The following is a 22,925-nucleotide window of genomic DNA, read 5'->3' as shown; positions in this document are numbered from 1 at the left end:
CAGATGCTCCCTGATGGTATTGCATGATGGATAGGTATCTGAGAAAAGAACTAAGAAGATGAGTCGGAACAGTCACGTGCCACATTGCTTAGTCTTAAACGATAGGTTCGTTAGAAGGTCGGTTGGAAAATGTTTAAACGGTCTTGACAAAATAAAATAAGTAGCGGGGGGAGGAGAAAAAAAAAAAGGGAAAGGAAATTCGAGGTTTGAACACACTGGGGGGAAGAACAGATCGTGGGTGGGAGTGGGGGGTGTGATACGAAGTGACAACGACACACGACATCTGTAGTATAAAATCGACACACTGTGGGGAAGTCGGGTAAGCGCGCTTTGGGTGGGATAGGTTAGAAATGACGGAAGCGATGGCGTTGATGATTAAAAGTTTAAAACTGAGTAGTCAAGCAGTCTCCGACACGTCAAGGAAGGGAAGAACAAACAGACCTAAATAAAAAAAATACCTATCAAATACGCCGCCAACCGGCGACGTATCAAGAAACATCACGATAACCGAACAAAAGGTGCAGCCTGCTATACCGAAAACACCGGCGTTCAGAAGGTACTATAAAGACTCGATGTATACAGAAAAGACAACCATTACTACAGAAAACGTGCCTGTCACTACCCTAACAAAACATGTCCCATGGGACAAAATACGGGTTAATACTCGACTAACCGTGACGACCTTTAGAAGACTACGCGTCCCTCCTAATCTTACTCCCAGAAGGTACGCCGACAGTTTGATGTGTTTTTCATCTGCTGCATTAAGTTTCCTTGGCCGACCACTGAGTCTACGGTGCTCAACGTTGCCCGTTTCTTTGTGCTTCCTCAAAATAGCTTGGACAGCACATCTGGAAACCACCGTCTGCCTTGAAATTTCTGCCTGGGAGACCTTGCTGATGTAGTATAACTACTTTGTGTCTTGTTGCTGTGCTCGGTCTTGCCATGGTTTATGACTTTTGACATTAAACTGTCTTCAGCAACCTTACAAACTGTCGTTTGAGTGAACACAGAGAGTCGTTGGAGTGGAACAATCTACGCCAAACCGGACCAGGAGTTGGGTACAACACAAAAAACTAAGTGAAATGTAATCGATAAAGAGTGTTTCTGTTAATGATTGTGTTTCAACATACATATTGAATTGATGATCATTAGCACCTGTTTGGTATAATTGTTTAATAATACACCTGACTATATGCCTACAAAATCCCTGACTTTCTGCAAGTGTACTTAGAAGAATTGATGCTTTTTTGAAGGCAAAGGGTGGTCACAACAAATATGGATTTGATTTAGATTCTTCTTCCATTCACTCCCTTTGCATTTAGTTAATTGATAAATAAAAACTATTAACATGTCCAGAAAGAAAATACTTCAGTCTAGAATGAAATGTCATGAAATAAGTGGTGTATACAATTTGGAAACGGTGGGATAATAGAGCGAGGACACATTACATGGGGGTTGGACAACAAGACTAATACTATCTATGACATGTTACTACAAAAGTAAATCCACACTTTGATAAAAAAGTAAGATTACCCCGTAATTTAAGGACGATTTTCGCCTCCATCATATGTGGAGCCGTGGTCTAGTCTGTATGACCAACTTCATCCGATATTGGAGATTTTTTTGATTATCAATTAGCTGAACTTGGTATGCACAGATTTGCTTAAGTTATTTTAGCATCAATAGCATAACAGAATACTAGATTATGGCTGTATGATCCTAACACAGACCACACACACACCACACACACACCACACACACACAACACCACATATACACACACACACACGCACCACAGTGGTCTCGTCCAAATAAGACGTATTCAGACCCCTGACCACATCTCTCATATTACTGAATTACAAATGGTACATTAAAAATTAGTTCTGTTTGATATTTTATTTTTAAAACACTGAAACTCAGAATCCATTATTGTCATGGGAAACGGGTTATTCAACCCCTGTGCTGTTACAGGAAGCTCCCAGTTTCGCACCCCGCGATGAAAGAAATTGCCCCAACGATGACACAATTACCTTCCTATGGGCCTCGTGACCTGGTAATTGCAACGACGTGTAAAAAGACCATTGTGGGGTCCTTCCGATGAACCATTCCGACACTTAACTTCCATTTCGTTATGGTGGCGTGCTGGTGGGGGACATCAGAAGTTCGAGATAAAGTAATACAAATGCATGATTAGGGAAAGGGTACAAAATAATAAAAAAGTGTTTGGATAGAAAGGAGAGGGTCGACAACTGGGTATGTCTCACACGGTGGGGTCAGGTATACTACTAAAGCGGCCTGCCGATATGTAGGGCAAAAGTGCCACGCTTCGCGTAGTGTTGGTGGGTCCGAAGCGGTTCCTTTTACGGCAGGGAGTTTTTTAGTTAGTGCGCAGGTTAGATTACACTCCTGAACACTGCTCCCACGGTGTCTGGGTGAAGACTCCATAGTGTACACAGGTCACTTTGAAGGATTTACAGAGTTCAGTGGCTGGGAGTGGAGTAATGCTGCACCAGTGTAAGCATAGTTCTGCGAGACTTATTTTTGCCCTAACATCACCCCACTAACACTTGGTTGGCCCCGATTCCTTACAGGTACCTTGTCCCCCATTTGAAGTCCTTCTTTTATATTATAGAGCTGTTACCCAAAAAGTACATCTGAAACCGCATTTGTTCTGGAGTTTGTACAAAAAGCCCCCTCTTGAGAGTGACCCAAGCGTGGATGGGTGGAAAAGCGTTTTGGTCTAGATGGACCAAGATAGAGCTTTTTGGCAAACAACTCAAAGCTGCTATGTTCTTTATTTTGTTTGTCCCCCCCCCCATGTGCGCGCAACCCTAATTCATGCCATGCTCAAGACTACCCACCCTATACACTACGTAAGTATGGTTGGTGGCGACAGAATCATGCTTGTGGGGAGTTCTCAGTCAGCAGGGACAGCGACATCTTGTTAAACGTGAAAAGGCCGAGAGCGCGAGGAGAGCAATTAAAATCTATGTGAAAATACTGCAACCCCCGAGAATCTGACTTCCTTGTGTGTGCCTAAAAAACACGATTGGGAGCGGCCAAATCGTTGCGAAGATCGTCTACATGTTAAGAGGTAGATCGTGTTTCGGTGTCTATAACCGGTGGGGGCACCCACGGAGTTCTTGTTTTTCGCACTTCAGGAATGTCACTGGTCAGTTTCAGGACTATAAGGTAGGGTACTCTTAGACACCGTGGCGCAAACCTTTGACGACTACCAAGGTGTTTCGGTGCGTCCAAACAACCTGAACAACCTTGAGCAAATCTGCCAAGTAGAATGGGCCAAAATCACTCCGACACGGGGTGCAAAGCTGGTACATACCTTCCCCAAAAGACTTAAAGCTGTTATTGCTGTGAAAGGTGGCTCTACCAAATATTAGTGTGTGTGGGTTGAATACTTATGCAAGCAAGATATTTCAGTTTTGTATTTATTTTTCTTAAAATATTTTCCCAACAATAAAACCATTTCACCTGGGATGTTAGTCACTAAACTTAAATTCCCACAAAATTTTATTTTATAAACTTGCGTTAAGCGGAGTCGGTCGATGCGCGAATACTTGTCACCTAATGAAGTCACCTATGTTAAATTCGTACTATCGAAGAGAATGTTCGGGTAGGCCTGTGCGGTTTCCCCTGGATATACCTCTATTGCGAGAGCCCACCTGCTCCTCTATATATATAGCAAATATACCCAATATACACAGTATGTCAGAGAAAAGGTTTGTGAACCCTAATGAGAATTATGGAAATGCCATAGTTTTTACCATTGATAGCTGGCCTGATTTTTTTCTTAAAATATACAAATAGGGTTTATGTTAACAACGCCATAGTTTTTGAAAACAATGATGTTGAATGAGAGAAACAATGAGAATTCAGATCAAGTTATGTGGAATAGTAAGTGACCCCCTGGTTTTATCGCCTTACAATTAAGAGGATAATTCGAATTCAGGTGTCTTAATACTTAGGTAGATCTTCATGGGTGTGAGTTTGGACGGCAGCCCACCCTTATATAGAAGATCAGCAACACTTTGTGAGTTGGGCCTTCACCGTACAGGTGTGTGAAACACTCATGCCCCAATCAAAAGACTTGTAAGCCTCAGGAAAAAAACAGTATTGATGTCATCAGGTCTTATAGAAAGGGTACAAAACAATTTCTAAGAATGTGGGGGCTCCCACCAATCCACGGTCTTGGCAAGATTAGTCTACAAATGAGAAGGTTCACAAGACACAGTCACTCTACCCCGGCGCTCGGTATACTACCAAATCTCTCCCAGAACACACCGGCAAATCATCAGGAAAGTCACAAAGAAACCAGAGAACATAAAGGATCCTGATGGTCACTCTGGCCTTGGCTAATGTATGTGTGTAGCAGACGACGTACAACTATCAGCAAAAGATTCTTCTCGAACAAGAATGCTCGTTCATGGAACGGAAGGGCATAGCCAGGAGGAAGTCCACGCCTATCCTAAGAAGGAACATTGATGCTTATTGAAGTCACAATAGATGAACAACAGATGATCTATAAGACTTCTGGAACAATGTTCTCTAGATGGACGAGTCAAAGGTAGACTTTTTGGCCTCAATGAGAAACGTTAAGTTTGGCGAAAACCAAGCACTGCGTTCGAACAGAAGAACCACATCCCAACCGTCAAGCATGGGCGGTTGATGGACTTTGGTGGAATCCGCTTTGCTGCTCCAGGCGCTGGAGGTCTGTCGTTATTGAAAAAACCATGAATTCTGCACCTTGTTCAGAAGAAGATTCTAGTAGAGAAGTCAGGCCATTGTCAGGAGCTGAGGTGAACCGATATGGGTCATGCCAGCAAGGCCAATGATCTAAACATACAAGCAGATATACAAACGAAGGCTGCAGAAGAAGATCTATTCACATTTTTAGAATCGGTCTCAGTCAGAGGTTGTGGTGACTACATAAACCATCCGAAAATGTTGTCCTTTGTGTCCTGTGTGACTTGAACTTTGTGGTCTTGCTCATGCATCAGGATATCGCCTCCAATGTAACCAGAGCTTGGAACAGTGCCCGCTTTAGGCTGAGAATTGCCAGATCCTCAAAGGAACCCCGCTGAGAAACTGTAGCAGTGAGCACGCTAACGTTGAACTGGTAGTTGGAAGTCATTTCTTTCTAAGGTGAGTTAGCTAACCCACAGTTTTACGATAAGCTAAAGGTTCACTCTATTACTTTCACTACCTATGGATCTTAAATGTTGACTACTTTTTATTTTGTGGTATCTAAATTAAAGTGTTGAAAAAACCAAGTTATCCTGTTTTTGTGTTCATCTGATAATAGGTATTTTCATGTGATTAGGACTTCAGAGTAGATTTACAATACATTTAGGTTATGAAATATGGGTGAACAATTCCTGAAGGGGGTCACACACACACTTTCTCGAACTGTCAACGTATAATTTATATATAGGCTAACAATATATTAAGACACGAGGTCTATGTTGATAGTTCCAATCTGTGATCACGCCATGAACACACGCCCAGTACAGCATCCAGTACAGAGCGAAGTCCTTTGTAGGACCGCAAGCGCCTTGGATGGAGCGGTAGCTTGCTGGGTCCTAGGTTTTTTGATCGTTTCGTGCCTCACTATCTTAGTATGCTCGGTGTCGGGGTGCTGCCTACATTGATCGCCCTCCCCACCTTCCCCCGTGCCATGCGGCATGCAGTAACTCGTTGCTCATAGTTTTAGCCGGACTTGAGGTGCACACTAATTGTGATCGAGACTATATTATGAATTTAACTCCGGGTTCTCTTTCCCCTTCATATTTGAAATCCCTGTTCCTTTGTCTACTTTGTATTACACAGTTATAACTGCAATCTCTCGATTCTTACCGTAATTTATTGTGCTATATTGTGTGTTTGATGTCGCTTTTCCGGTCTCATGCGCGCCCCACATCCTTCAACTTACAAAATGAAATGCTAGTTTAAATACAGAATAAACACCAAATAAAGATTAGTGATTTAAAAAAGTGATTTCCCCATGCTTTGGAAATGTTCCTCAGTGTTAAAAGGGGTAGGTAAAAACCCTCCTCTCAGCAGACGTGGCGAGTGAAATGAGAATATATTTTCAAATTCGCTCACTGACTTCGTATCACAGCTGGTGTTACTGTTCCTATGGATATCAATATATTCTGAATTTTTTTGCTCACTTTCATTGCTTGGTGTGAGGAGGGCTAAAGCAGTAAGGTGCAAAATGACCCTGTCAATTTACAACAGTACACTTTTTTGAGGCCACTTATGTGTATTTGTTTTTTTGTAGAACACTGCTGCATCTACTTTATTGACTTTTTGTCTGTTATATTGCAGGTTCTCTCATATCATGCCTCAGCTTCCGAGGAGGAAACCAGGGAGCTGCAGGTAACAACGGTAAAATCAGCTTTATTAACTTTACTAGCATAGATAATCATAACTCATATCTGCCTACATGTTATAAATATTTGCTCATTTTATTCCACAGGTTTAGATGCATTGTGTACAGTGTAGCATTGATGGCTTAGCAATGGTTGGAAAAATAGCTATAAGATAATAAGAGGGGAAAACATTTATCCTCAATGAGAGTTCCACAACTCATTTTATTGTATCTCCCAAGTAAGGTTTTACTTTGATCAGTAGCTATTAGAACACAGACAGATAAGCTGTGAAATATAAATATAATATATACTATATGTGAAAGAAGTTTGGTAAGTGTAATGTCCATTGTCATAATTCAGAGACTAATCAGTATAATGGGTATAACAAAAACACTTTTTAAAAATATTTCAAGGACTAGGATTTCTGTAATAGCAATAGTCTCACACTCTTCAGTAAGAATAGGCAAACATTGTCCCCTAAAAAAACAGACACCTAACCTTACACAACAAAATCTATTCCAAGTTCTGTTTTCTAAAATAGAATGCAAGTTGTTTGCCAGTGTGAGTGTTAGATGTGGTTCCTGGCACTGTCTCCAGTGCAATTGATCACATTTAGCAGGAAACTTTCAAACATGTAGTTGTTGAAAAATATGGTAAATGACTCAAACCATACATATATGCACATATTAATATTCTTACTAACTTGCATACAAACACAAGGACAGTCATGCATCACCATTACAGAGTTGTTTTGATTTCAGGATCGCATTATGAGTCATAACGTGGGTGTGTAATAATGAAGCCCTTTGTCTCTTATGTAACATAACTTCTCTCACAGCTTAGACTTCTTGTAACTAAGCAGTGAAAGGACATGTAACAAGAAGGACAGTGCAGGCAATTAACCCTGCTACCAAAGCACAGCATGTCTTTCTAGTTTCGAGATGCATTGTTAATGTACAACTTTCAAAATTGTTGAAATGTTGCATGCTTTGGAAGTCTGCTAAGAGTTAGTACTCTATGTGCTGTCACATAAATCCACATGAAGGCTGTTTTGACTGATTGCATATGTATATAGTATGTGTAAGGTCTGGTGAATGTATCTCAAAGCCTGGAGCTCACAAACTTCAATGGATGTCATAGATATGTGGTTCTTGTGTTGCCTTATTATATGCCAATCTTTTGAAATTAGTTTAAATCCTGTATAGGCTATCTAGTGCCAAAAAACACTGATTTTGATTAAACTGTTTGTTGGGCTTTTTTTTTTTTTTTTTGGGATGTACCGATTAGGTATGGCTGACCCCACTTTCTAGCCAAGCTATGAGGGCACTTGTTGTGAATCCTTTTGCTCCATGTTCGCTGGACCTTGTGCTATAATACAATTCCCTCACGGCAGATATTACATTTACATATATACCATGGTAACCATTTTTATGTTGCTGACCCTCGTGTATGTGTATTGTGATCTGTGGGAGGGGTATGGTAAGATTTCATACTCGGAAACAAAATGTGGAGGGGTGAATAAAACTATCTTCAGCAGCGGGTGACCAGAGCAACACGGAGGACTATATACACAATTTCAGCCTGCCCTACCAGGTTAATTCTTGTGTGACAACGGCGTCCAGTAATCCTCAGTTTTGTCTATTAATTCGCCATGACTCCTGGCCATAATAACTGACCAGATGTCCTGGTAAATTCCTTGTCCCAGCACGATCTAGTCGCAATGTGAAAGCAGATGCAGACCCACGCCTCCTTCGTTGCGGGATTTTATGGCATCATTTGTTTTCATTTCCCTTTTGTTCAAGGGCCATTAGAAGTCTCCCCTGGACCCGACAAAAAACACGTGAGTCAAGAGTACATGCTTTTTACTCGGTTGTGGGATTTCAGCTTTTTTTTTTAGTCATGGGCAGTGTGGTAGAGAATAGTTGTGATGCGTACCAGTACTCTGTCAAACACAAACACTTTATCACGCACACACACACATATCTTATATATAAATATCTATAATTATATCTCTATATATAATATATATATATATATATATACACCACCACACACACACACACACACACACCACCTATTATATAGAATATATATATACACACAACACACAACACACACACACCACACACCACACAATATTCAGAACTCTGTGCTGCATTAGTTGCCATTAAACCTCTGCACACCATCTGTCTCTTTGACCTGTCTGTGCTGAGAATGAGTCTAGGGAATAGACTGCTGGTCATATGTGTTGCTAGGATGGGTGAGCAAAACAAAATCATTTTTGTCAGTTAAGGGGCAGATTTCACATGTGAGACTTTTTCACTTTTGTGAGAGATTGGGTTGAGAGGAGACTAACTGAGACTCAGAGTTCCAAACAAGAAGACACACTTCCACTATGCACACTCCTGCATTACATAAAGTATGAAAGCTGTCTGCCCCTGCACAGTATGTCACTCAGTCAGCCAAAAGGCATGTTTCGGTTTCTGCTTGAAGAAGTAGATGGCATCTTCAGTCTCTGGTATAGCAAAATAGAAAGTGGACCCCTTATAACAAATTCAATTTGTGTTTTTTTTTTTAATTAAAATTAGAAAGCCTTTGAAAGCACTTTTCTTTTTTTCATTAGTCACACAGTAAGACAGCATTGCACCAATTTTAGACTTGCAGATTAGCATTTCCCTACATCCCACATAGCTGAAAACTACACTGAGACTGACCACATAATATAATAAAATAAAAGGCACAATTTTCAGATGCAAAGCAGTTGCACAGACTGAAGCACAAGGCTGTACAAGGAGGGGTTCACACAAGTAAACTGTTATCTGAATAATGTATGTATAGATTTAAACCGAATTTGCTTTTAGCTAAACCGTCCCCAAGCTAACTGTTGTTTTTTCTTCAAAGGCTGCCAAGGTGCCCTCAGCACAGTCCCTCAAGCTGCTTGACTTCAGCTTCAGCGACTTTGAGCTGTCAGATATGGAAACAACCCTGGCCACAATCCGGATGTTTATGGACCTCAACCTTATGCAAAACTTCCAGATGAAGTATGAGGTACGAGCAACTCCAGCTTAAACTAAAGAACACATTAACCCTGCCAAAGTAAACCCCTAATAAAGCCACTGTATTACATCATATTTTTTGAGGTTGATGTCTGATTAAAAACTTAGAGACATTCTCCACTCAAAAGGTTTGGGGTTATGATGAAACTGAATTAATCTGTGGTCTCATCTGAACTTTAGCTGAGCCTTTGAAAGTATATTAAAAATGTAATGACAACCACAAAGGAGATAGTATTTAGTTACTAAATCATTCTGCTTTGAGAATATGAGTTACCAGAACTCTGAGTAACTTAATAAACTGTAAGAGAAACTGGTCATTCAGACCCGTTAATTAAGAAATGTGTGTGATCCCGACTGAATTATCTGTTGTCCCTGGTAACGTGTTCTTATATAATAACCCTATTTTATACTTACTTAACCTAATATAAAGTGACTTGAAGAGGTAGTGTAATTGTTTACCAAAGATCACAACTGCTGCTAAGACTCATCAACACACATCTTTTCATCATCCTCACTTTCTATTGTAAATCTGTCATCAGTACATTCAAATAATCTGCTGTGGGGCGTACTTGTTATGATACAGACACTTTTAATGTGCAACTTACATCTTTGGTGCGCCAGGTGGTATTTTTAATTATTGGCATGACTTGCATTTTGTGTTTCGCTTGTGTGTACAAGTATCGCAAAGGTTATAAAAACTATAAATGAAACCGTATAAGATATGACAAACTGTTCTTATGGTTTGAGGTCACATCTTCAGGTGTCCATTTGCGTGGTTTTATTGTGTCTTTGCTGTACCAGGGAATAATGGAGTATGTTTTCCTGTCCGGCAGGGTCTTTGCAGGGGGTCGTCAGCTGTGCAAAAGAATTACCGGAAGTATATTATTTGTTTATCCACATTGGAGACAGCCACTTCAACAGTCCAGTGTATGTTTGTGTTCTTAATCTGGGAAGGTTCAGGTCTGTTTATCTGTTTTTAAAGCATGCTTACTATGTTTCTCCCAAAAGCATCCAAACCGCTGGTCCCTAAGTTGTCTGGATTTGGTCGCACCGCCGTCCCCCGTGGATTGGGATTATAGTGTTAAATGTGAATGGGAGCTTAGGGCAGAACCATGCACCCCAGAAAAAAAGTAACAACAAAACAAACCAACAAAAAAAATAAAAACAAAAACAAAGTTTAGACTAAATAAAAAAATAAAAAAACCTTCTCCAAAAACAAAAGATTACCACAGCTCTCATAAAAAACGAGTTATGATACGAAAATCGTAACCACCATAAAACATAAAAAGAAAAAATAACAAAAAATAAAAATAATCAACACAAATTAGGTAACCATGACAGAAACCAGAGACAAAAAAAAAAAAAATAAAGAACTAGACCTAAAATCCAAAATATTATTTAACCAGGACCCTAAAAAAAAACAACCCCCAAAGCCAAAGCTCCCAAAAATAACAAAAAATGAACATAGAAAATAACAAATTATCGCCCAAAATGAAATTGAAAAATAATAAAATAAAGAAACATAAAATCAAGAAAAGAAAAAGTCACAAGCTACCCCCCAGATAATCAAAAAAAAAAAAACAAAAAAAAAATTGAAAAAAAAAAAAAAAAAAATACAAAAAAAATTAAAACACCAAATTTTTAAAAAAAAAAAAAACCAAACAAAACAAAAAAAAAAAAAACACTATCAGTAACGTGGAAACAATTCTCTTTCTCTTTGGTATTACTTCTTGCATATATTTGATTGTTTACAAATGTTTTTACAGTATCTAGAACAAGCTGTCATGTGTCCCTTCCCCGCGTGACCCGGTTCAGTTCACAGTTTAATTCAATTACGTGGGTCTAGCCTTGCCACTGCAGTGCTGTAGGGCACAACATTAAACAAGATCAGGACTGATACAAAAACATGCAGAGTGAAGTGCGTTAAACAGGCTAGTACTGTTAGGCATTCTCACCACTGGTGATGTATAGACCATTCTGATTTACAGACCATAATTTCATTATGCACAAGTGGAAATTTGGAAAAACAAATCTCATGTAATTTATCATGTTGTATATTTCTGCTAGTATTTTTAGCATCTTTTCTTCCTTTTTCATATTTAGAATAAGCTAAATGATCTGGAGATGTTAGCCTTGATGATAGCAACATTATGCCATGACCTAGATCACAGAGGAGTAAACAACTCCTACATACAAAGGTAATGTAGAATCAACACCCTTATGAATTTGCCATAAGTGGGTTTTTCTAGCCACTCTGATCTCAATTGGTGAATGCCAGCTTGTATTTATCACACTACTGCACTGTGTAATTCAAATATATTGTGGGTTAAGAGAAAAATGTCATTGGAATTCATATTGTAATGTAATTTCCATACGATAAAAATCACGCCATCCAAAGAAATTACTGAATGAAATTATTATATTAATATTACCATTGACATATTATTTATGTGCAAATCATAATACAGTGCTGTGGAGTTAAGGTGCTAAGGATAAATACATATCTAATTCTAAAGACAGATTTTATGTTTCTTTCTTAAATATGTCTCCAGTTAAAAGATTTCTTGCAATGAGTTGTGAGAGGCATGAAGCATGTTAGAAATGAGGACAGTTGTAGAAGATAGTGTTACAATTCAGCTCAGTTATACTGGACTGAATTCCAGATGCCTTTCATTAATTAATAATGAACACTTCTTATCACCGCATGATAAAGAAATAGTGTTTGCACTTTAAAGTAATACTTTATACATGGGCCACTTTATCGGGACTTGGGCCACCATTTGTCCTGATCCCATCCTTGACCATGTGACCACAAGGCGCTGGGAGGTGTCTCAAGGGACGTTAATCCATTCAGTCATAATATTTAACACAACTGGTGCTGAGAGGTAGGCAGAGGATTGTGACGAAGAATGTGTCATACAAGTTTATCCCAAACACGCTCCTTTGTATTGAGATAGGTGGTGGTCGTAGAATGTGCCTGGTCTCTCTTATGCTCCTCAAATTATTTGTGTATAATTCTTGCTCGTGGATGGGTGCATTATTGTCTTGAAAGTAGCCATCACGTGCCCGCATTGTCAGGGGGATTGATCCTCACCAGGCTGAAGTAAACCCTATCAGTTGTTGCACCAGCTCTCTTGGGTATAGTCCCGGGCCCCGGCGTCTTCCCCGTCGCCCCTGCATCACGGACCTGCCCACACAACTCCGTCCCGCATCCTCCTAACGTCTACCGGCTCTTCCATCTTGCCTATTTACGCGGTCGTTTTTTCTTTATATTTCTTCGGAAGCCAGCATCTCCGTGCCTTGGCTTCTTACCTTTGTGCTCTTTCCCCCGCCCTTTTCCCCCCCTCCCCCCTCTTCTGTGTTTGTGTGCTCCTTATCTTCGCTATGTTGGTGCTTCCTGCGGTCGCCGGCTTTGTGTTCCCTTCTTTTCTTCGGGTCTCCCGTCCTTTTCGCTCGGGCAATGACACCCCGGCCTCTTTTTCTTTCTTTTTATCTCTTATTTTTTGTTTTCCCCCCCCTCGTGTTATCTCATCTATTCACAAGTTGAATTTGATTGCCATCGCCTTCCGCATACCTTCTCCATGTCCACACTAGTCTGGACTTCCTTCCCCGTTTCTTGTAGCCGTCTCTCCATGTGGCTTGCTTTCCCTATCTCAGTTTGCGCCCGACAGCAATCTCCCAAGCAAGTTCTGCTCTATTTCCGCGTCCGGCCCGCCTGCCCATTATATCAGATCTTTCGTTATGATCACCTAATCAAGCTCCCAATCCCCGAGCTTCCCCGGCCCTCTCATCCCTTGGTGTCTAGTTCCGACGCGCTTCTCCCCTTCTCCGCTTACCCACCTCGCCCCGTCGGTCTTTGTGTGCTAATCACCCTGTTGACCTGCCGCTGTCCTGCGCATTATTGAGGTTATTTGTTCTGTCCCCCTGTTTTTACCGTCCCCGCCCAATGCCCCCCAGCGCGGACCCGGAGTTCTTCCCGTTCGGCAAACATTTCCTTGACCTCTCCACCCCCCGCTGACCGTCTTCATTTTCTGCCCGCATCATCTTCTGAGTGAGTTTTCTGCAATCATTCCCCCGGCTAATGCCCCCGGCCCATGTTAATACTCCCCAGCTATGTTCAACTTGCGCCCTTCGTCACCCCCTTTGACGAACTGGTTAGCTGTTTTTTCGGCCCGTTTTTTTTTTTTTGTTGTTTGTCTTGTTTTGTTGTGGTCGAGCTCCTACCCCCTTTTTTTTTAAACTTGCGCGGTAGTTCTTCGTTCCCGCGTGTGTTTTTCCACGCCCAGCTGCCCTACTTCGCCATCCCCCGCCTCTGCTCTTGCTTTTTTCCCCGTTTTTGTTTTCATACATCTCGTCCGCAATTGCCCTTTGTTTCGACTTTCTCTTCATTTTGGCTGCCTGTCCTTGCCCCGTCCCTTTGGTTCTTTTCCATACGGTGTTGTGCCTCCCCACTTTGTCACATCGTAGTTCTTGCATGTCTTACACCGGTGCCTCCTGTTCTTTGTTCGCCTTCCCGTCCATCCCCACTGGCGTCCTTCACCATCGCTTGCCCCCTTGTGCGCTGCTCCTACCTGCAGCCGGTGAGTCCAATTCTACTGGTCCCATTGTTAGTCTTTCCTGTTCAACTAACTTCCCGGCGGGGGGGGGTTGGGGGCCCCGTCCATATGGTCGCAACCCCCCAATGGCAGTAGAACTTTGTCCCAATTAGGTCTCGCCTTGTCTTACCTTTTGATGGCTTCTTCAGTGCCATGTCCCCCCTTCCGGCGCCCCGTGTGACTCCTCCCAAACCATCCCCCTTGGTTCTCGTCCGCTGCAGGCGTCCTTTTTTTTTCCTCCACTTCGTCCTGGTCCTCACCGACTCTTTCTTTGACCCTTGGTCGATACTTCCCGCCCTCGTTGTCCCAGGTGCCCCCCCCTGCTCATCCCCTTCCTCCCTTACGCTTTCCCCTCGATACCCAATCACCACTGCCTGTCTCCGGTGCGTCTGGATTAGTCTGGCCGGCCCTGTGGTTCCATGTGTGTTTTGGTTGGGCTCAGGGCTCCCGTGGGCTTCCCTTCCTCGCCCCGTGGTGGTACCCTCAGCCAAGCTGCGTTATGCCACGGACCCCGGTTCCTTTTGTTGCCCGTTCGGTTTTTTCTCTTTTCGGGCGGATGCTTTGGACCCTACTTTTGGCCCGGCTCCTACGGTCGCCTTCTGCCTTCTCAGACCTCTCCTGCCCTTACATTGTCTTAGCGGCCGGCGTCCGGGGTTTTACCCGCGTCTCACAGGTTCCCTATCTGGTTCCCGTCTTACCCCGACACGCTGTTTTTACCTAGTCTTTCGCCGTTCTGTATCTTGCTCCCCGCTTCTCCGCCCTTCGAGTTTCTCCCACTTTCCTCCGTCCCCTACCTCTGGCCGTTCTCCCCCCCTGTCGCCCAGGTGTGCTTTGACTCTCCCGGGTCCTCTCTGGGCCCAGCCCCCCACATTCTAGTCGTTTTTCTCACCCACCCCGTCCCTCTTTTCTCCAGCCCACCCGTGTTATAGGTTTGGCCCCGCTCTCGCGGTTTTCTTTTTTCTTTTGGTATGTCTGCGGGTCCCCGCTCCCTTTGCCGATCCGGACTCAACTCGCTGCTTTCTGACCGGTTTCCCTCATACTGCAGACCTTTTTTTTTGGGGCACGGCCCCGGCCCGTTACTGTACTGCTTAGTCCGGGCCTTCATTGTGTATATAGTTTCCGTTCTCTTATACATTTCTACCCTGGGTCTCCTCCACATACGGATGCTGTGTGTTGGCTTTTTATGTGTACATTGTGGTTTACCAGTCGCAGTTTTCCCCCCAAACACCACCACATAGAACTTATCAGACTGCGGTTGTGTGAGTTGGTTGTGCCCACCCCTGAGAGAGGATATTGTACTTCTTCATTGTTCATTTGGTTCCCGCCTGCATCTCGGTTACTTTGTTCCAATCCCCGCAGGTCCTGCACTTGTCCGCACAGATTTTCCTTTATCGTTCTTGCACTGGTAGCTCAGTATAGCATACACTTCCTTTTATCTCCCCGCTTGTCGGACAAACAGATTGTTTTTTCGTCTGTATTGAGCTGACACAAGAGTTATATTGTGGCTATACGTGTGTTAACTGTCTGTTATTGTCTCCTAAAAACCCCCCCAGCCCCTGTATTTCCCCTTGTCTTTTAGGGACCGCTTTGTTTTTTCGTTTGCTGTGTGTGTCCAGTTTCCCTTAGATTTAGCGTCCAGAACCCCACACCTGAAGAGGATTGCGAGCTCAGTTGTTTTTGTTTTTTTCTTTTTATTCCCCTGCCACCGACCTATTTTTTATGTTCTCTTTACATGAATGTGTAGTATACAATCAGTGCCTTTGCTTTGCAAGGTGGTTTGAACAGTCGGTTGTGTGGGCATGTCCTGCACTACGTATGTGATTTTGCCAATTCTCTGTTTGGCAGTGGGCTACATGGTGAAAACCTCTTTAACTTTCGTGTGTTGCATCTCTATAGGCCTAACCCATCCGATGCCCTCCGTTGTTCTCCAGTTAGTTTCGTAACCTACCTAGACCCGGCAACAAGATGCTGTTTGGATTAGTTCTTCATACCTGTTATCACCCCGCTTCCCTATTTGTTCGCTTTGTATTCATTGCATTTCCATTTCTGACTGCTAGACCTTTCTATTGTCTTGTACCCTAGGCCAGAAGCTCTCACAGTGTGTGATGTTGGGTCGCCCCTTCCTCTTGTCTGTGGTACGACCCCTCCAACCAACACCCACACACCCGTACTATCGTCCACTATATTCTAATATATTCTGATATATTACTACACCAGTCAACATGCCAGGGCATCTCTGTATGCAGCTGTTTTTTTTTTGTGTTTTGGTTTATTTTTTAGCACGCCCCCTCCACAATCTAACTGCAGTTTTGTGTTTATCCCAAACGTTTGCCTTTCTTCTTTTTATCTTTTGTGAGATGAGATCCTGTTTTTGTTGTTATATATTTTGTGTGTGTCCCCTTATGTGTTTTATTGTTGATCGATAGTCCCCAGTCTGTGTAGCGCTGTTTGTTGAGTCCCTCCCCTCTCCCATTCTGTATGCCACTGCAGCAGCTTGGAGAACAACAAAGAAGGCCTTCCAATCAGTTACAGCATTTATCGCTCTTATATGGTCCTTAATTTTAAGAACCAGTAAACTTTTATGGTCAGCATTTGCTATCTCTCAGTTTTAAGATACGATGTGATTGTAGCACCGGGCGAGTGTCAATGGTCGTCAGCTCTGGGCGAGGGGTAGGCGCCGGTCATAACGTCAACTCAGACCTCCTGATACACTAAAGATCGTGGTAGTTGCTGTTTACGAAAATAAACGAAGCTTAGATAAAGGTGACACACACCATCAAACACCCAACACCACAGTTCTAATACACACACAAGAGAGCAGCCCAACAACAAAACCTCTCTAAGAAGGGGGCAACGGGACGAAAACTTCGTTTATTTGCCGTAAAAGCAATAACATTTCTAAAGTGTGGCACCGTTTATACGGGATTTCAATGACGTACCATCAGGACACTAGCAAGGTGATACAATACACACCGTCTTAGCGAAATTTTGACTCTCTAGATCGGTAATTAAGTAAACATTTATTTTTTTTGGAATTAAAAGTATAAATGCAAAACTGTTTTGGAAACATGCAGTGTTAAGTTTGGCTGGTTCGTGCTAAAAAATAAAACCAAAACAACAAAAAAAAGAAAACAGCAGTGACATACAGAGATGCCACTGGCATGTTGGACTTTTTTTTTTTTTTTTTTACCAGTATATGTACGTGTGTGTGTTGGGAGGGGGGTGGGGGTGTCAAGTACCACAGACAAGAGGAAGGGGGGCGTGACCCAAAAACTTTGAGAGCTGCTGGCCTATGGTATACAATAGCTTCTGCAGTCAGAAAGGTAAATGCAATGAATAACAAATCTAAACAAATATATGGAAATCTTGTTTATACTGTAACTAATCCAGAAACTAATGTTTGCCATGTCTATTAGTTACTATACTATACTGGAGAACGACGTGGGCTCAGGTTTTATGTGCATTAGTTGCAACAAAATTAAAGAATGTTTTCCAAATGTGCCCAGCTGCCAAATAGATAAAATTGCATCCCTTCTTATTTCAGGAACATTCCCAGCAACCTACTGTTCAAACCACCTGCACATGTCACTTGTTACTCACTTCATGTAGAGGGCTAGGTCTGTGGCAAGAATAGCTCTCTCAATCATCTTCAGTGTGGTTCTGTACTCTTCTAAGGAAAGGCCACTCAAAATCTGGTTTCCCTAAAAGAACAAGGGGTGGTGGGGGAGGGTTAGTTTTAGAGACAATAACAGACAAGTTAACACACGTATAGCCACATAGATAACTCTTGTGTAATCTAAAATGACATACTAAAAAAACAAACTCTGTATTGTCCTTGAAAAAGCTTGGAGATAAAAGTAAATTGGTATGCTATAACTGAGCTATCAGTGCAAGAACGATAAATTGAGAAATCTGTGCTGACAATTTCAGACCTGCTGTGATTGTAACAAAAGTAAACCGATACTGCATGCTGGAGCAGCTTTATTAAAGTTTTCACAACAAAATACAACAAATTTTTTTTTTTTTTTTGTGAAAGAAAACTGCAACTGTTAATCTCTTAAACTAGTAGCAAACAACGCTGACGGTTATTTTGAGGACCCAGGTGTTTATATAAGATTTTCATTAGCACCTTATAACATTTAACAGTTTTCTTTTCCTTTCCCAAAAAAAAAAAAAAGATGTCAATTGCATTTTGGTGTAAATACCTTCATAAATCAGGCCGTTTATACCTTAACTCAGTTCAATGGCTATCTTTGAAGCCACTCATAAACATACCATAGCACTCTATAGTAGTGGCAAAAACACTATACAGAAGTTTTTTCTTTATAAAAATAGATTACTTTAGAAAAACTACTAGATTTTGTGGCATTTTCCCATAGATGTACCGTATATGTAGGTCACCCGTTTCTACAGGTTTGTATACATTACATATTTTTTCTGTATATTTTTTATAAACATCTAGATTTCTGGAGGATCTTTTTTATAAAGATTACATAACTTCTAAAGATGAATTTAAAAACAGGCTTTAATGGTTATAGTACTTTGTGAAAACCTGTATACTGCATGTAACCCCCTTACACTACATAACATTTAATATGTAATGATATTGAAATAAATGCTTAGAGTAACCTGAGCCTCATAAGGGGGTCAGAAAACCTCCTACCACTCAAATGCAGTCCTTGTCAATAACTTCAGCTTGTCTTGAGTACCACCAGCTGTTCTATTTTGAAGCACCTGATCCCTGTGCTCCCAAACCAAAACACATTTAACCACAGAACTGCCGACCTCAATGACGAACACTGACTAAGCATTTTTATTTTATTTAGGATATATTTAGGAGTGAATGGGGTGTAATTTGCACATGTGACACATGTTACTTGAAATTATTTCTACCTGTTTCAAAATAAATATGTATTACCACTGAAAAAGTGACGCCTGCAGAGACTGACTGTAACCAGGTGTTTTTTGGAGGTGTGAATTCACAACGTGGTCTCCTTAAATGGTGTGACATGGGCACTGATGAAGAATCCTCAGATGTTGAAGTACAATTTCATACCTGTATTTGTACAGTTCTAACTTCATTGTTGCTACAGTATGACTGCCCCCCCCCCCCGCCTTTATTAGTTTAACATTAATACAATATGGACTCAGTATAATTGAGACTTACAGGACTGTTGAGTATCATCAGGCACTGGTCAAAGTGGTGATGCTCCATTGTGGAGTGACAGTAGAGCTGAGCAAGAGGGTGATCACTCCTGTTTGAATACATTCAATACATACATATGTTACAATATGGGGTATTTCACAACACCTTAATTGTAAAAGTAAAATATTTTACTTTTACAATTAAGAGTCATTCAAAAATGAATAGAAAAGTATAAAACAAAATGTCATTGCTTACTGATATTTATTAAAAAAAAAAAACTGTTGAAAAGCTGAAGGATAGGGCTTTTATTCATAAGTTAGTATTCAAGGACTGTCTTTTAAGAAACACACTCTGAAGAACGAGAACTACCTCTCAAAAAGTTTTAAAAAAAGGGTTTAGTATAATCGTAAAAAAAAAACAACAAAACAAAACAAACAAACAAAAAAAAAAAAACTGTCCTAAAAACATTTCTAAACAGTTCTTAAAGTTGTGACTAGGTCTCAATTTTAACATATATTTTGTAGTGTATTAACATTGCCCTGTTCATTATCCTTTTGAATGTTTTTTGTTTTCTTTCATAAAATGAATAAAGTACAGTTTGATATTCATTAAATTGTTGACTTACTTAAGAACTCTTGTACTCTACTTGTGTGTGTTTGCTTTACATTTTAAAAAACAATTTGACAAAACAAATATACCACTCAGAATAATTCTCATTACTTGCTTCAGTTAAAGCATTGTGAATTATAACAGAAATACACGACTTTTCAGTTGTAATTTATAAGGGAGCTCATCTGAAATAAGCATGTATTCCTCTTGTTGACTTTTATTAATTTAATTTATTGTTCATTCTTGTCCGGAACATCTTAATGATCAGACTTCTTTTATATTGCTGTTCAACTGAGATAGGAAAGCATATCAAATTTAGAGACGTCTAACAATAAACTTTTAATTAATTCCAGACATATTGTATTAAATGTGAGATTTTCTGATGTCTGCAATCAAATTCACTTTTAATTTGATAACAGCTGTGTTATGAGCGTGTCATTGCCCTTGCTTCCTTAATAATAGTAATAAAAAACTACCTCTTAAATATTGCAATATTTACTGCCTGTAGACTTTATTAGGATGACCTGTACCTGATTTGATTTGGCATTTCCCTATGTGATGCATGTTCTACTGGTATACCCTGGGTCCCTTGATTACTCTAGAAGGCTGAACAAATGTAGTTTACTTCAGCACTGTTGAGGATCAAGTCCCCCTGACAATGCTGCACGTGATGACTACTTTCAAGACAATAATGCACCCATCCACGAGCAAGAATTATACACAAATAATTTGAGGAGCATAAGAGAGACCAGGCACATTCTACGACCACCACCTATCTCAATACAAAGGAGCGTGTTTGGGATAAACTTGTATGACACATTCTTCGTCACAATCCTCTGCCTACCTCTCAGCACCAGTTGTGTTAAATATTATGACTGAATGGATTAACGTCCCTTGAGACACCTCCCAGCGCCTTGTGGTCACATGGTCAAGGATGGGATCAGGACAAATGGTGGCCCAAGTCCCGATAAAGTGGCCCATGTATAAAGTATTACTTTAAAGTGCAAACACTATTTCTTTATCATGCGGTGATAAGAAGTGTTCATTATTAATTAATGAAAGGCATCTGGAATTCAGTCCAGTATAACTGAGCTGAATTGTAACACTATCTTCTACAACTGTCCTCATTTCTAACATGCTTCATGCCTCTCACAACTCATTGCAAGAAATCTTTTAACTGGAGACATATTTAAGAAAGAAACATAAAATCTGTCTTTAGAATTAGATATGTATTTATCCTTAGCACCTTAACTCCACAGCACTGTATTATGATTTGCACATAAATAATATGTCAATGGTAATATTAATATAATAATTTCATTCAGTAATTTCTTTGGATGGCGTGATTTTTATCGTATGGAAATTACATTACAATATGAATTCCAATGACATTTTTCTCTTAACCCACAATATATTTGAATTACACAGTGCAGTAGTGTGATAAATACAAGCTGGCATTCACCAATTGAGATCAGAGTGGCTAGAAAAACCCACTTATGGCAAATTCATAAGGGTGTTGATTCTACATTACCTTTGTATGTAGGAGTTGTTTACTCCTCTGTGATCTAGGTCATGGCATAATGTTGCTATCATCAAGGCTAACATCTCCAGATCATTTAGCTTATTCTAAATATGAAAAAGGAAGAAAAGATGCTAAAAATACTAGCAGAAATATACAACATGATAAATTACATGAGATTTGTTTTTCCAAATTTCCACTTGTGCATAATGAAATTATGGTCTGTAAATCAGAATGGTCTATACATCACCAGTGGTGAGAATGCCTAACAGTACTAGCCTGTTTAACGCACTTCACTCTGCATGTTTTTGTATCAGTCCTGATCTTGTTTAATGTTGTGCCCTACAGCACTGCAGTGGCAAGGCTAGACCCACGTAATTGAATTAAACTGTGAACTGAACCGGGTCACGAGGGGAAGGGACACATGACAGCTTGTTCTAGATACTGTAAAAACATTTGTAAACAATCAAATATATGCAAGAAGTAATACCAAAGAGAAAGAGAATTGTTTCCACTGTTAACTATGTTCTGCTATGGTTCTGACAGTAAGCGTCACATTCACAGTTAAAACTATAATCAAATCCAGGGTGGGAAGGCTGTGCTACAAAATCCAGACAACTTAGGAACACAGCTTTTTGTATTCTTTTTGGAGAAACAATAGTGAATCATGCTTTAAAAAACATATAAAACATACCTGAATCCTTCCAGATTTAAGAACAGCAAACATACACTGTGACGTGTTGAATGCATGTCTCCAATTGTGATAAGCAATATTCTTCCGGTAATTCTTTTTCACACTGAGAACCCACTGACAAAGACCCTGCCAGGACAGATGAAAACATACTCCATTATTCCCATGGTACACCACAATACGCAAATGACACCTGAAGAATGTGACTCAAACAATACAGAACATGTTGTCATTTTTACGGTTTCAATTTATAGTTTTATAACTTTGCGATACTTGTACACACAAGCAAAAGCACGAAATGCAAGGCATGCCAATAATATAAATATCCCCTGCCAAAGATGTAAGTTGCACATTAAAAGTGTCTGTATCATAACAAGTACGCCCCACAGCAGATTATTTGAATGTACTGATGACAGATTTACAATAGAAAGTGAGGATGATGAAAAGATGTGTGTTGATGAGTCTTAGCAGCAGTTGTGATCTTTGGTAAACAATTACACTACCTCTTCAAGTCACTTTATATTAGGTTAAGTAAGTATAAAATAGGGTTATTATATAAGAACACGTTACCAGGGACAACAGATAATTCAGTCGGGATCACACACATTTCTTAATTAACGGGTCTGAATGACCAGTTTCTCTTACAGTTTATTAAGTTACTCAGAGTTCTGGTAACTCATATTCTCAAAGCAGAATGATTTAGTAACTAAATACTATCTCCTTTGTGGTTGTCATTACATTTTTAATATACTTTCAAAGGCTCAGCTAAAGTTCAGATGAGACCACAGATTAATTCAGTTTCATCATAACCCCAAACCTTTTGAGTGGAGAATGTCTCTAAGTTTTTAATCAGACATCAACCTCAAAAAATATGATGTAATACAGTGGCTTTATTAGGGGTTTACTTTGGCAGGGTTAAT

At 40.5% G+C, this 22,925-nt stretch overlaps 1 protein-coding gene across 3 annotated transcripts in view; it reads right to left on the bottom strand.

The window, feature by feature from the left end:
* Positions 1-17,274: 17,274 nt before the first annotated feature.
* Positions 17,275-22,925, bottom strand: part of LOC121295487 (cGMP-specific 3',5'-cyclic phosphodiesterase-like) — an 84,551-nt gene continuing 78,900 nt past the window's right edge. For all 3 annotated transcript variants that reach the window (XM_041220173.1, XM_041220152.1, XM_041220162.1), the window contains exons 13-16: positions 22,009-22,134; positions 21,327-21,421; positions 19,208-19,295; positions 17,275-17,741 (exon numbers count right to left, since the gene is read on the bottom strand). In XM_041220173.1, coding sequence (XP_041076107.1) covers positions 17,637-17,741; positions 19,208-19,295; positions 21,327-21,421; positions 22,009-22,134 — 414 coding nt within the window. In that variant the 3' untranslated portion in view covers positions 17,275-17,636. The remainder of the gene's footprint in view (positions 17,742-19,207; positions 19,296-21,326; positions 21,422-22,008; positions 22,135-22,925) is intronic.

This window comes from Polyodon spathula, chromosome 2, assembly GCF_017654505.1.
Source record: "Polyodon spathula isolate WHYD16114869_AA chromosome 2, ASM1765450v1, whole genome shotgun sequence".
Classification (NCBI taxonomy): Eukaryota; Metazoa; Chordata; class Actinopteri; order Acipenseriformes; family Polyodontidae; genus Polyodon; species Polyodon spathula.
This window is presented reverse-complemented; position numbering and strand designations above follow the sequence as displayed.